The following is a 14,544-nucleotide window of genomic DNA, read 5'->3' on the forward strand; positions in this document are numbered from 1 at the left end:
ACACACCCCTATATAACTATAGATTACACTATATATCTTCCATAATGAAAAAGCACCATTTAATTCTTTTAAGAGAAGGAGTCATTGCGCCTGAATGGATTCTTTTTCCTGTTGTATTGTGCCTTTATGTAGGAGTAAGATGCTTATTAGTGTGGAAAGCAAGAGAAAATGGGCAGAGAACAAGATACTCAAACCAATGCAGAAAAAGGAAACACGTAATATTTAAATAATGGGGATGAGGTTAATGATTTCTCAATTCCTACATTTTACTGTATAGTTTGACTATAGTAAATATGTGTTCATCCAATTCACTATTCTCCAAATACAGAATAGTTTCTCTATGGTAAAGCACTGGCACCTTATCACGACGGAGAGGGTAGTAGCCTTGAATGACGTTTTAACTGGTGATTCCTTTTATATCAAACACTTTTCAGCTGATTACGAACAAGATTCAGCCTAATTTTAAAGCTAAAATTAAAAATACCTGGGGCCTCAGTTTTACCTGTAAACATGTAATGAAAAGGTGTTTTTATTTTTTTCCTGGGACATCTCAAGGAAGAAATAATTCCATCTTTAACATGTTTTTATTTATTTTATGAATGGGCAAATATCCTAACTAAGAGGAACACACGTCTTACAATTCGTCTTGGGAGAGAAGGCTATTGCTTGATAACTAGTGAATACTATTTTTGAAGCATCTTTGCAGTACTTGACATGTCAGTTACGTTTTCAATGTTCAGCCCTATGTCAGCCTGCAGAAATTTCTCGTCTGCCCAGGTCTGTCTATTCATATTGGCAAGTTTCAGCACAGCCCTCCTTAAGGCTTCATTGTGTTACTGATATTTAATTTTTAAGTTTCAAAATCTAGCATTTCTGTGCTAGATCCTCAAATCAATTCTTACATTCTTTTGTAATTTATAGTAATATTTTTGCCTCATCTCTATACTCAATAATTGGCAGTGAGCTACATTATCACTTAAGTAACTTTATTACCAATTTTGCTATATTCTACTATCACAAAATATTCTTTTAAGGCATTCTTCAGGTACTGTCACTTTAATTGGTGTCTTCCAGAACGATTCTATAAAAACACTAAGATTAGCCCTTTTACTATTATGTGGAAAAAAACAGGGTAACATGATGGGCAAAAAAATTGAGACTGAAATTTTAAGTGTAACACTGTCATGTGTTCATTGAAAAAAAAATTATTTAACTTCTGTGTGTTCCTATCTCTGCCTTTAAAATATAGTTGTGGTGCCATATCTAATGTAGACAGGTTGTGAAATCCAAAAAATGTATTTTACATGTTCTTGGTTTTTAAGTCTTAAAAGGTTCTTTTCCAGCTAGAATCTTCTTTGAAGAACAGGAAACAAAGAAGACTCTTCCTGGCCTCGTCTTAGACTCTGGAATAGGGTAACTGAAAGATAAATCAACTACTTCTTAAAATTTCCAACTTCCAATCATATCAAGAATAACATTTCAAAGAAAGCATACCAATGAAAATTCAAGGTATCTTGTAACTTTCACCCCCCTTTTTGGGGGTTGGGAGGGGCTACCAAGCTGTTCCCAAAGTTGAAGGAAAAGAAGGCATAGTGTGCCTCAGCAACTTTGCTGAGCTCCGTATTTCCTTGACTGCAGTCTGTATTACCCATAAAGGGAGATTTATCATATCTTGGTGCCAGAGCTCTAAAATTACTGGGTAAAATATATACATCCCCATGTATGCTGCTTAAACATACACATGAACATATAATTCAAATTTTCACTGTGCTATATTTAAGTAGGTAAGGCAAGAAAGAAATCCCTGAATTGAAGTGGATATGAAGTATATAAATGATAGTACTTCCTTTTTATTTAGTGCCTTTACTTTTTGAAATTTTTGCACATAATTTTATTTCATCCTGACAACTTTAAATAGTTGATAAGACAAGTATACACTTTATAAATGTCTAAGACACAGAGGCAAAGGTAAATGCTTAAAGGTTGATGGACTATAATGGCAATTAGCTAACTTCCTGAATTATCTCCTTTACAGGAATTCCCTTTTAAAATATTATATACAGATATATACAGACACACACAAAAAGTATATATTCATAAATATTCTTAAAAATTAAGGCTATCAATGTGAAGTTTGTCAGTCCCTTGGAGGAATTAGTTTAACTTCGTTGTAGATGGACCAGATTTGAAATGATGAGCAAAAAATCTATGCCTAAATTTTTTAAATAAAAAGAGCATTGAAAAACATCTTGATTTCCCTCGCCTTGCCCCCTACCAGTCCTAGTAGGATTGCAGAGACTGTGCTTTCGATCTGAGTGACATCAGACTCAGAGCCCACACTTTAAGGCAAAAAAAAAAAAAAAAAAAAAAACCACCACTGGCTAATACCACCCGTTTCCAACTAATTAGGAATTACTTCTTAAGTACCAAAGCTGCCTTTCCCACCTGATTTGCATAAAGGCCTGATTTACTACACTTATTCTGAAAACTGTAATGCATACTAGGGTAATCTGACCTGATGAGGTGAGAGTGTTACCAGTACTGGAAAACATTTTACAAATCACAGTTTACTTTTAGGGTCCTGGAAAAACAGACAAGAAGACAAAGCAGAAATCTCTGGGCTCTAATATGAGATGTTATTGACTAGTCAGCATCTGCTACGCTGGGGGACTAAATTCAAGCATGACTTACAGAAGAAAACTACTAATGATTTTTTTTTTAATACAAGCATCTTTCCTACCTGCTTCCCACATTCATCATCACCATGTGAACACAATATAAAAGGAGCCAGTATTATTAGGTAACATAGTAACTTGTCTCGCCCCTTTCTGTTCCAAGTAGGCAGGGCCATAATTCATGATTCTTTATATATCACTTAGAATCCCTGTTTACCTAGATTTTTAGGCCAAATAGGGAAAGTGTAAGTTTCCAAATTTGCTTTTCCCAAAGCATACCTTTCCTTAGAGAAAGGGCCCTATAACTGGCCACAAAAGGAATTTCCTCCAAAATTAACATCCTTAGGCTACGGTGACTGTCTGGGAATGAAACTTACACCAAGAAACTCTTTATGCAAATCATTCAGACTTGAGTTAGATACAGAACAATGAATACAGATGAGGCATTTACAGTTTTCTGTCCTTCTGAGTTTACATTAATTATATTTGAATATGAAACCCAATAGGCTATTTAATTCACAATAATATCACTTCTACACAAGCTTTACTTTAGTAATTCCTCAGCACTAGGACTGGAGTTGGAATACCCTATTTCAGTTACGTTCACATACATCCTGGATAAGTACTAGAAGCAGGCCACCCTCGAATGTTTCTTTTTTTTTTTCACGTTACTTCTAGTAAAAGAGTAACTGTATTCCACTTTAGGTTATCCAGAGAGAAATACTGTGGCCAGTAGTATCAGGGAAACCCCATGTATCACCAACAAGGGAAACCAGGACCTTGGATAGAAACTATATGATTGGGGTCTCACTTTGTTGCCCAGGCTGGTCTTGAACTCCTGCCTTGAAGCAGTCCTCCTACCTGGGCTTCCCAAAGTGCTGGTATTAGAAGCATGAGCCACTGTGCCCAGCCCACATAGGCACTTTTATAAAAAATAAAAATAATCCAAAAATATCCTTTAACCATATGATTAATCAAACATGAGAACTCAGGAAACAAAAAGGTACAAAAGCTCAATGAGTATTGACACCACTGTAATATGGAGGCTGTCTAAGCATTGTTGTCACACTGCTAATTAAGACAACATAATTTAAAATTTCAGTAAGCACTTCAAAAACTTCAGTAATTACAATATTAATGTGTTCTTACAATTTACATCAATAATTACTGAAAAGAGGAAGAGTAAAAATGTAACATATGCCTAGCATTTGATTAAAATAGTATCAAAAGTTAGTCTTTTTAATTGCATGTTTTTAAAAAGATCAACTATTTTTGGTAAGCATAAAAGTCATCATTATATGTTTTACCATAATCTGTAAATCCAAATTCCTAGAGGAAACTCAACATCTACCTCTGATTATAACTCTCACCAAACTAGGCAGAAGGGAACTAACAAAGGGCAACTACAGAAATGCTATAGTCGGTGTCATACTTAATGGTGAAAGCCTTAATGCTTGCTTTCCTGCTAAGATCAGAAACAAAACGAGTGGTCTTTCTCACCATTTATATTCAACAGTGTACTGAAGATTCTGGAAAGTGAAACATAGTTTGAATTCTGTTTTCTTCATCCTCTTGCCTTACACCAAACTAGCAATGTGTTATGCCATTCAGAAAATGAATAATATGGTGATGTCAGCAGCATGGCAAAATACGAGGCTCCTGACTCTTCACTCACACACAGATGCACCAAATAAACATACGTTCATGAGTCAGTTCCCTTTCAGAGAAAATCAGAAAGGAATTCAAAGATTCTGATGAACTGGGCAACTAAGAATATCAACATCAAATGGGTAGGGCAAAGCTGAGGCACACCTGGGCATGGACCCCACCCCAGGTACTGTTACAATACAGTTGGAAAGGAATTCCTAACACACAGCTGTTCCCTGAGGGGAGGAGAGAGAGTTTGGACCACACATACAGCATCTAAGGTTCCCCATGGTTTGGCTCTTGATTCACCAACTTGGAACAAAGGGGACTAAGCATACGCAAGTGTCTCTAGACCATAAAAAAAAAAAAAAAAAAAAAAGGGCAGTTTCGTATGGACACACAAACACGTGCAGGGGCTTCATTCCTGGGAATAGGGCAGAGAAAGGGATAAACTCAAATGTTCCCAGTTTCTCTGGAAGGCACTTGCAAGCATACTCTGCCGCCTGTTGCTGCTGACCATTAGTTTCTAACTAGTCTGCATCAGAGAGCTAATGGGGCCAACTAGCGTTAGACTTCCAGCAGCCCGAGTAGGACCTGCGCACTTTCTCATCCCTCTTCCCTGAGTCACCCCAGCAATAACTTCAGGTCTACTGTTTCCTGCTGGAAGAAGTTTGTGTGGGCAATGAGCACCCCAGCTTTTTACAGCTACCATCTGAGGGGCTAGCTGCATTCTAAATCTCCTAGCTCAGGGAGCAGGGGAAACTGAGAATATGTACGTTTCCCTAAGTGAGAAAGTGAAAAGATAGAGGGTCTGCAACCATTTCCAAAGGCTGTATCCTTGGGAACAGAATAGAGAAGAAGCTAAAGAGCAAAGCTCCCTGTTTTACCCCAGTAGGGAGTTAAAGCACAGTCTTCTGTGGCTACTTAATGGCCTGGCTTCTAACTAACTTGTATCAGGTAGTTAAAGGGACAGACAAACAGAAGCACTCCAGCAGCCTGAGCAGGAGCTTAGCACTTCCTGAGTGTTCTTTCCCAGGTTGCCCCAGTTATGTACATCCAGGTCTGCCCATTCTTCCTGGAAGGAAGGGTGCTGTCTGAGCACAGGTGCAGGCATATGCCACAGTTCCTCTCCCAAGCTGGGTGCAGAAAGAATGGAAATAAAACACTCACTCTCAGCTTCATCATGGGGATACAAGGAAGTGGAACCCCAACCTTTCCAATTGCATCCAATAGGTCTGGCTCTTACCTTACCTGTCTCATTGTACTGAGAGTATATGGTACACCCTAATATTCTGGGGCCCACCTAAAACAAACACAGCAGTTTGGACAAACAATGAAAAGACCCACACTGAGATAAACTGTCAAAAGATAAAGAGGGAATTTTGAAGGCGGCAAGGGAAAAGCAACTTGTTACATACAAAAGACAGTAAGACCATCGGTGGCTTTTTCAACAGAAACCTTGCAGGCCAGAAGGAAGTGGGATGATAAAAGAAAAAAATTCAGAAAGAAAAAAAGAAAATGGAATCAGAATAGACCAACAATGAGCCAAGAGATTTATATGATAATAAAAAGTCTTCCATCAGAGAAAAGCCCAACACAAGATAGCTTCACTGGTGAATTCCATGAGACATTCAAAGAATTAATACCAACCCTTCTAAACTTCCAAAAAACTGAAGAGGAAAGAATGCTTCCAAATTCATCTTATGAGGCCAGAATCACTCTGATACCAAAGCCAAACAAAGCTACTGTAAGAAAAGAAAACTGGATGGGCACGGTGGCTCATGTCTGTAATCCAAGCACTTTAGGAGGCCAGGGCACGTGGATTACCTGAGGTCAGGAGTTCCAGACCACCCTGGCCAATTTGGCAAAACCCAGTCTCTACTAAAAAATACAAAAATTAGCTGGATGTGGTGGCAGGTGCCTGTAAATCCCAGCTACTTGGGAGGCTGAGGCAGGATAATTGCTTGAACTCAGGAGGCAGAGGTGACAGTGAGCCGAGATCATGCCACTGCACTCCAGCCTGGGCGACAGAGCGAGACTCCATCTCAAAAAAAGAAAAAGGAAACTACAAGGCGATATCCCTGATAAACATGGATGCAAAGTCCTCAGCAAAATATCAGTAAACTGGCCCTGTAGTCCCAGCATTTTGGGATGCCAAGGCAGGACAACTGCTTGAGGCTGGGAGTTCAAGACCAGCCTGGGTAACATAGCAAGACTCCATCTCTACAAAAAAATTTTTTTTTTTAAATTAGCCAGGTATAGTGTCATGTGCCTGTAGTCATAGCTACTTTGTAAGGGTGAGGCAGGAGAATCAGTTGGGCTCAGGAATTTGAAGCTTCAGTGAGCTATAAATGCACCACTGCACTCCAGCCTTGGTGACACAGTGAGACCCTGTCTCAAGAATAAAAGAAAATACTAGCAAAGTGAATATAATAATATATTAAACATTATTCACCATCAAGTGGGATTTACTTCTGGGATGCAATGATTGCTCAACAACATGCACAAATCCGTAAATATAATTCACCATATTAACAGAACAAAGGAAAACAATAATTTGATTAATCTCAATAGATGTACTAAAACCATTTGACAGAATTCAACATCCTGTCATGATAAAAACTCTCATCAAATTAGGTATAGAAAGAATGTTCCTCAACAAAATAAAAGCCATGTATGACAAGCCAAAAGCTAACATCTGAATGGTGAAAAGTTGAAAGCTTTTACTCTAAGAAACAAGACCAAGATGTCTACTCGCACAACTTCTATTCAACATAATCCTGGAAGTCCTAGCCAGGGTAATGAGTCAAAATAAACAAAAGACGTTCAAATTGAAAAGGAAGAGTGAACTGTGTCTCTGATAACATGATGTGATTTAAAAAAAAACCCTAAAGAGTCTACCAAAAAACCATTATAACTCATAAATTTTGTGAAGTTGTAGGATATATATCAATATACAAAAATCACCATTTCTATACACTAACAATGAACTATCTGAAAAAGATTAAGAAAACAATTCCACTTACAATAGCATTTAAAAAGTATAACACTTAGGAGTAAATTTAACCAATGTGGTAAAAGATCTGTTTACTGAAAACTATAAAATATTAGTGAAAAAAATGAAGGTGGCACAAATAAATAGAAATGTATCCCATGTTCATGGATTGGAAGAATATTGTTAAAATGTTCATACTGTCCAAAGTGTGACATTTTTAAACATGCTATCCACTAACAGATTCGATGCAATCCCTATCAAAATTCCAATGTCATTTTTCACAGAAATAGAAAAACAAATCCTAAAATATATATGGAAGCACAGAAAATCCTAAATAGCTGAAGCAATCATGAGCAAAAAGAACAAAGCTGGAGGCATCACACTACATCATTTCAAAATATATTACAATGCTATGTCATTCAAAACAACATGGCACTGGCATAAAAACAGACACATTGACCAGTGGAATAGGATACAGACTCTAGGAAAAAAACCAAGTTATCTATGGTCAATTGATTTTTGACAAAAGTGTCAAGAACACACAATAGAGAAAGGACAATCTTTTTAATAAATGGTGTTGGGGAAACTATAGAGGAATGAATTTGGAGTTGTATTTCATTCCTTATGCAAAAATCAACTCAAAATGGATTAAACATAAGACCAGAAGCTATAGAACTACAAGAAGAAAACAAAGGAGAAAAAGCTTCATGGCATTGGTCTGGGCAGTAATTTCTTGGATATAACTCCAACAGGACAGGCAACAAAAGCAAAAATCTACAAATGGGATTACGTGAAACAAAATCTTCTGCATAGCAAAAGAAGCAATGGAATGAAGAGAACGCACAGATGGGGAGAAAAGGTTAGCAAATTATGCATCAGATAAAGGGCTAACAGACAAAATATGTAAGTAACTCAAACTACTCAATAATAAGAAAATAAATAACCCTATTTTAAAAGTGGGCAATGGACCTGAGTAGACATTTCTCAAAAGAATACATATAAAAGGCCAGATATATGAAAAAATGCTCGACAACACTAATAATCATGGATGTACAAATTAAAACCATGAGACATGACTTCACAACCATTAGATTGCCTATGATTTTTAAACAATGAAAAGATAAGTGATGGTGAGGATGTGGAGAAAAGGGAATTCTTCTACAGTCTTTGCTGAGAATGTAGATCAGTACAGCCATTTTAGAAAAAAATATAGAGGTTCCTCAAAACGCTAAAAATAGATTATCCAGCACTCCTACTTGTGGGATTGAAAATAAAATGTGGAAAAACAGGATGTCCAACAAATTTGAAACTGTATATTAAATGACTGCACTCCCATGTTCATTGCAGCATTATTCACAATAGCCAAGATATGAAAAAATTGAAGTGCTCATCATGAATGAATGGATTCGAAAAATGTTGTGTGTGTGTGTGTGTATATATATATAGACACGTATGTGTGTATGCACACACACACACACACACACACACACCATGGAATACCATTTGGCCTTTAAAAAGTAGGAAATTCTATCATTTGCAACAACACAGATGAATCTAGAGGACATTATGCTAAGTGAAATTAGCCAGGCAGAGAAAGACAAATACTGCATGATCTCACTTATATGTGAAATATACAAGAGTCAAACCCATCGAAGCAGAGAATGGAATGGTGGCTACCAGAGGCTGAGGAGAGGAGAGGGAAGGGAGAGATGATAGTCAAAGGGTACAAAGTTTTACTTATGAAAAGTAAATTCTGGTTACCTATTGCACAGCGACTACAGTTAATAACAATGCATTGTATATTTTTAAAATTTGCTTAAAGAGTAGATTTTAAATATTCTCATTACAAAGAAATAAGTATGTGAGGTGATGGAAGTATTAGCCCAGTTTGATTATGCCACAATACATACATGTATATAAACATGACAATGTACCTAATATATACATATATATACACACACACACACACAATTATTTTTCAATTAAAAATGCATTTTTTTAAAAAAGAAAATAGGATAATGTGTTAATCCACTAAAGAATGAATTTCTAACATATTAGGTACAGTGTACACTGCTTGGGTGATGGGTACACTAAAATCTCAGAAATCGCCACTAAAGTTATCCATGTAACCAGTACGACCCGTACCTCCACAACTACTGAAATTTTAGAAAGAAGATCTATTACCTATATAGAAAGAAACTGTAGATTAAGAGACTAATAAAAATCTTCACTTTTGTAACTCACCCACATATTGGTACAATCAATACATTGCTAAGTCGAGACAGAAATGATAAGGTTCCTTTGCTTTTAGGTCTTAGCCTAGATATCTTTAAAATATAAGCATTATTATATTAAAAGTACCTCAATTATTGTGGACACTTTTTTCATTCCTTTTTTTTTTTTTTTTTTTCTATTCAGCCACCGTTTAACCTTTCTTGAACTACCATCCTGACTTTCTTTGGAAAACACCCCTCTGAGACTCTCAGGACAGGGAGGAGTGGGGGGACGTTATTCCTTGTTTTAGAGATAAGTAAACTGAAAACTGCCCAATCTGAGCATTGCAAAACCTCTCCACTCCCTTACCTCCAACCATGTCCCTGCCTCCTACACACACACTGATTATTTAAAGAGATGGACAATAAGGTTATTAATGGGCCTCAGGTGGAGCTCTGCAATCTAGAACGCCTGGTAGTACAGAATAGGTGCCTAACATATCACCAAGCATTCTAACTACCATAATGAGCTCACATGCCAGGAAATGAAAAGAGCCAAATTCAGTCCTGATCATCCAACGTATCCTCCTGGATACAGACATTTCCGAAGTTCTATGCTGCATGGTCCAACTGCTTGTTTGAAAAAAAAGAAAAAAAGAATTTCCAACACTATTAGCTAAAATATTTAAATGTATTATATGAAAAGCAATTTAACTTAAATAGGAATTGAGTGTTAATTCTTTATACATTCTTGAGATGTTTTAAAAATTATGTATTATTTGTATAGTTACTTTGGCCAAAGCTAATAAATTTTGTATACAATAAAATGATTAAATCTAAGCCTTTTAAATTTAAAAGATTTTTAAATCTATACTATACTCAAGTTTAAGATGGCAGACTAAGCACAAATGTTTCTCACACCTCTAAAGAGACAACTGCAACTTCATTACATGCAAGCCTGTCCCTGAGAAAAGTTGAAAACAAATGTAAAACTTAGAACATATGACACTATCTCAATGAAGTAGTAAGTTATTAAATATTATCCTGAAAATTTATATGAATTGAAAACATTCATCTAAAAGGTACCGTCTGTCTCTATATAGACTACTTTTCAGGGGAAAATATTTTGATGTGTCTTTAAAATGAAAGATAAAATAATGTGGAAGCTACAAAAGAGAGAAAGTACTCAAAGGACAGTAAGAAAATTGAAAATTCTTGTTTTTCACAGGGATTTTCAATAGCAACCATTTCTTCTCTTTTAATCTAGAACTGATCAAGGATGTAGAATAGAGAAAAAAAGTTTGCCTGGTGCATTTCTAGTTCCCTTAGTCTTCATACAAACACGCATGCAGGTAGACACACTTGAAACATACAGAAAACTCACTAAAGATAGACTAGGGTGGGCCAGGCGCGGTGTCTCACGCCTGTAATCCCAGCACTTTGGGTGGATGAGGCGGTGGATCATGAGGTCAGGAGTTCAAGATCGGCATGGCCAAGATGGTGAAACCCTGTCTCTACTAAAAATAGAAAAAAATTAGCTGGGTGTGGTGGTAGGCGCCTATAATCCTAGCTACTTGGGAGGCTGAGGCAGGAGAATGGCGTGAACCCGGGAGGCAGAGGTTGCAGTGAGCCGAGATCGTGCCACTGCACTCCAGCCTGGGCGACAGAGTGAGACTCCATCAAAAAAAAAAAAAAAAAAGACTAGAGTGGCATAAGATGAGATTCGAAGGTAGTAGGGAAGTCATGAACTTAATGACTTTGGGTCTGTGGTTTGCTATGTTCAATGCTTTTTATGTCTTTTTAAATTTTACCCACCCTACCACACTGCTTCTGTGAGTTAATTTATAATTTTCCTCTGGGTAAAATCAGGCTGCCAATTACATCATTTTCAGAAAAATATTATTTCATTGCATTGTTTTCTATAGAGAGTGTTAAATTCTTACATTTCTTTCAACTTAGTTTCAAAAATAATTCCTACATGTAAACAAGCTATTTTTACAATCAGCATCATGCACACTAATTAAAGAATGAAAATATTAACGTGCTCATTAATGTTAGATTAGAATCAATCCTTGACAATAAGACTAGGCATGGAATATAAAATGCAATGAAAATCCAAAGTACATGATGATTTGGTCTGCATGAAATCCTGTCAAAAGATTATATATTTATTGTTGATTATTATATTTCCTGGAATGTATGTGCATCAGTCTATTAAAAAATTTGTCAGGAAAATATATTATTTGAGGGATTTTATGATGTCAATGAAAACCTTAGAATAATAAGACCAGTACCAGTGACTTCTGTATATTTTCTCACAACAACCGATCACTTCTTATTTCTACGATATATGGTTCCAAAAGATGAGAATTTGATGCTTTCACCAGATAGGAGCTGTTTCCTAGATCAAATCTTAATATGCAACAAAAAATCAATCTGACCACAGGGTATCTACTGTTAGACAACTTATTCCTCTTTATTCGAGACTGAAAGTGTCCATGAAAATATAACCTGCTTCCCAGAGGTGATATTAAGACCGTTCACATGATTTCTTCCCATTCTTCAAAGAATTAACATGTGCCAGGTTGAACTTTAGTCACAAGCCCAGTATTTATTAAGAAATGTCATCATTTACTACTTGGAGAGATGAATGAGGTTATGTAGTCATAACAGGTAAATTATTATTCCTCAACTATTCCTATTCTCTCTTATTTATAAAGGATAATTCTGAAGAAGTACATAACTTTCAAGGGAACATTTTCAAACTCCCTGAATGGTCTGACCTGCCCCCTGTCCCTCTATAGTCCTTCCTTTCATGGGGATGATGAGGGCTTTAACAGACTACGGCTGTGAGGACTTTTGAAAACGAGACAAGAATATTTGGGAGAAAATTCTGACTTGAAAGACATGTTTAGACCTTGATCACTAATTAAACTAAATTCTGGTTGTTTTACACTAGAATAGAAGCATTCTTCCATTCTTGTGGGGGAGGTAAGTACTTATTTAAGAGTTATATTTTATCTGTAATACCAGCACTTGAAGAGGCCAAGGCAGGAGGATCGCTTAAGGTCAGGAGTTTGAGACCAGCCTGGCCAACAGGGGGAAACCCTATCTCTACTAAAAATAAACAAATTAGCCGAGCATGGTGGCAGGCACCTGTGGTCGCAGCTACTTGGGAGGCTGAGGCAGGACAATCTCCTGAACCCAGGAGGCAGAGGTTGCAGTGAGCCGAGATTGCACCACTGCACTCCAGCCTGGGTGACAGAGTGAGACTCCATCTCAAAAAAAAAAAAAAAAAAAAAGTTAAATTTCAAAGCTGGCTACAAGAAAACTGAAGAAAATCAGATCCTCATCCAGACAGCCTACCCCGGGGCTGATGGAAACATACAGGAAGAATACTATCAGGTGAAAGATTAATTTCTCTCTGCAGCCTTTTATTTAATCAGTCTCTTAGTTCAAACAGAGTGTGCCAAGAATGCTGTAGGTTCTCAGGAAACAGGACTTAATGGCACTGAGAGATGCTAACATCCTCATCATTTTAGACTAAGTAGGTAAGTTGGAAAGCCACTCTCTTAGTAATGAGGGTGAGAGGCTTGGAAGAAGTTATTGTTGGTGTTTCTACAATTCTCAGCCATTTGGGGTCCAAGATGAGTCTCATTGGCAGGTGTTAGATTATTAGGAAAATTAAGCAGATGGCATTGGCAAGCTACGCCTCCCCTTTCCTCAGCTGCCAGGAATTCTTACCCTCAGGCTTAGCTTCACATATGCTTGTTTAAAAGCTCGTGCCATTTCAAGGAAACAGAATCCGTGTCATCATTCAAGCATGCCCAGGACTATGAACAAATAGCATTATCCACATTTTCCCAGAGTCTTAGGTAAAAACCTTTCTGTTTTCTGTGTGTCACCCATAACCTGTCACAATGCATTCCACCGAGGCGGCTCATGTCACTGACTCAGAGGAGCAAAGTGAGTGTATCTCAGCAGTTGTTTGCAATGTTCAGTGTACTGTAATATGGATCTGATATCCTATGTCATCACATGATCAAAAGCAGCCAAGCCTCCGGTCTCTACACAATGAAATCATAGAAAATAGCATTTTCAACAATGGTGTTTCATATTGTCTCAACCCAGTCCACTTTGGTAACGTTATTTTTGTTTTTTTAATCGTAGGTTCATTTATCAGCCAGTCTGAAGAGACAGCTCACAAGATTGACAGAGGATGTCACACGGACGCCTAATTAAGGCCATTAACATAATGAAGCCATGGAATTTCATGAATTAAAAGCATTCTGAACGTTCAAATCATTCTAACAAAGATAAACAAAATCATATAAACTGTGACTGTCTCAATTACATATTTGTGTATGCAGATATATATATATATATAATCAAATTACAATTCTAAATCTATTGCAGTGAACAAAATTTAAAAGATCTATCAAACATTTGCCAGGAGCCAAGAACTATGAAATGCATTGGGGCTGCAATAAGAAACAGGATAGGTATAGACCCTGCTCTCAATGACCTTAAAAGTAACAAGGAAAAAGAAAAGCAGATGACAATGAAAAATGGCAAGGAAAGAAGACACCCAACTGATGCAGGGCAGACACGCCCCCAAACTGGGGTTTAGCCTGTCAGCGTTCTTGACTCTGCCCAGGAAAGAATTAAAAGTGAGCTGCTGGTGTTAGACAGCAATGTTTATTGAACCAGAGCTGCTCCTTGCAGACCAGAGCTAACTCCTAGGCAGTGCACCCAGAGCCAGAAGCATATGGGCTGTTGGCAGCCATATTTATACCCACTTTTAAGTATATGCAAAAGTTAAGGGGCAGGTTATTCCGAAATCTCTAGAAAAGGGGTAGTAACATCAGAGTTGTTGCCATGAATAAGGAGTGGTAACTAACAGGTCGTTGTTAGAGCTTTTTTTTTTTTTTTTTTTTGAGATGGAGTCTTGCTCTGTCGCCAGGCTGGAGTGCAGTGGTGCGATTTTGGCTCACTGCAACCTCCGCCTCCCGGG

The 14,544-nt window shown here is 37.3% G+C and overlaps 1 protein-coding gene across 2 annotated transcripts in view; it reads left to right on the forward strand.

Moving 5' to 3' along the window:
• TUSC3 (tumor suppressor candidate 3) overlaps window positions 1-14,544 on the forward strand; it is a 308,026-nt gene that overhangs the window by 226,905 nt on the left and 66,577 nt on the right. The window contains exon 10 of one of the 2 annotated variants that reach the window (XM_024251067.3): window positions 13,701-13,868. The exons of the other annotated variant lie outside the window; for it this stretch is intronic. Within the exon in view, the coding sequence (XP_024106835.2) occupies window positions 13,701-13,722 (22 nt within the window). The 3' untranslated portion in view covers window positions 13,723-13,868. Of the gene's footprint in view, window positions 1-13,700; window positions 13,869-14,544 lie in introns of those variants that run through there. 2 annotated transcript variants of the gene reach the window in all.

This window comes from Pongo abelii, chromosome 7 (assembly GCF_028885655.2).
Source record: "Pongo abelii isolate AG06213 chromosome 7, NHGRI_mPonAbe1-v2.0_pri, whole genome shotgun sequence".
Classification (NCBI taxonomy): domain Eukaryota; kingdom Metazoa; phylum Chordata; class Mammalia; order Primates; family Hominidae; genus Pongo; species Pongo abelii.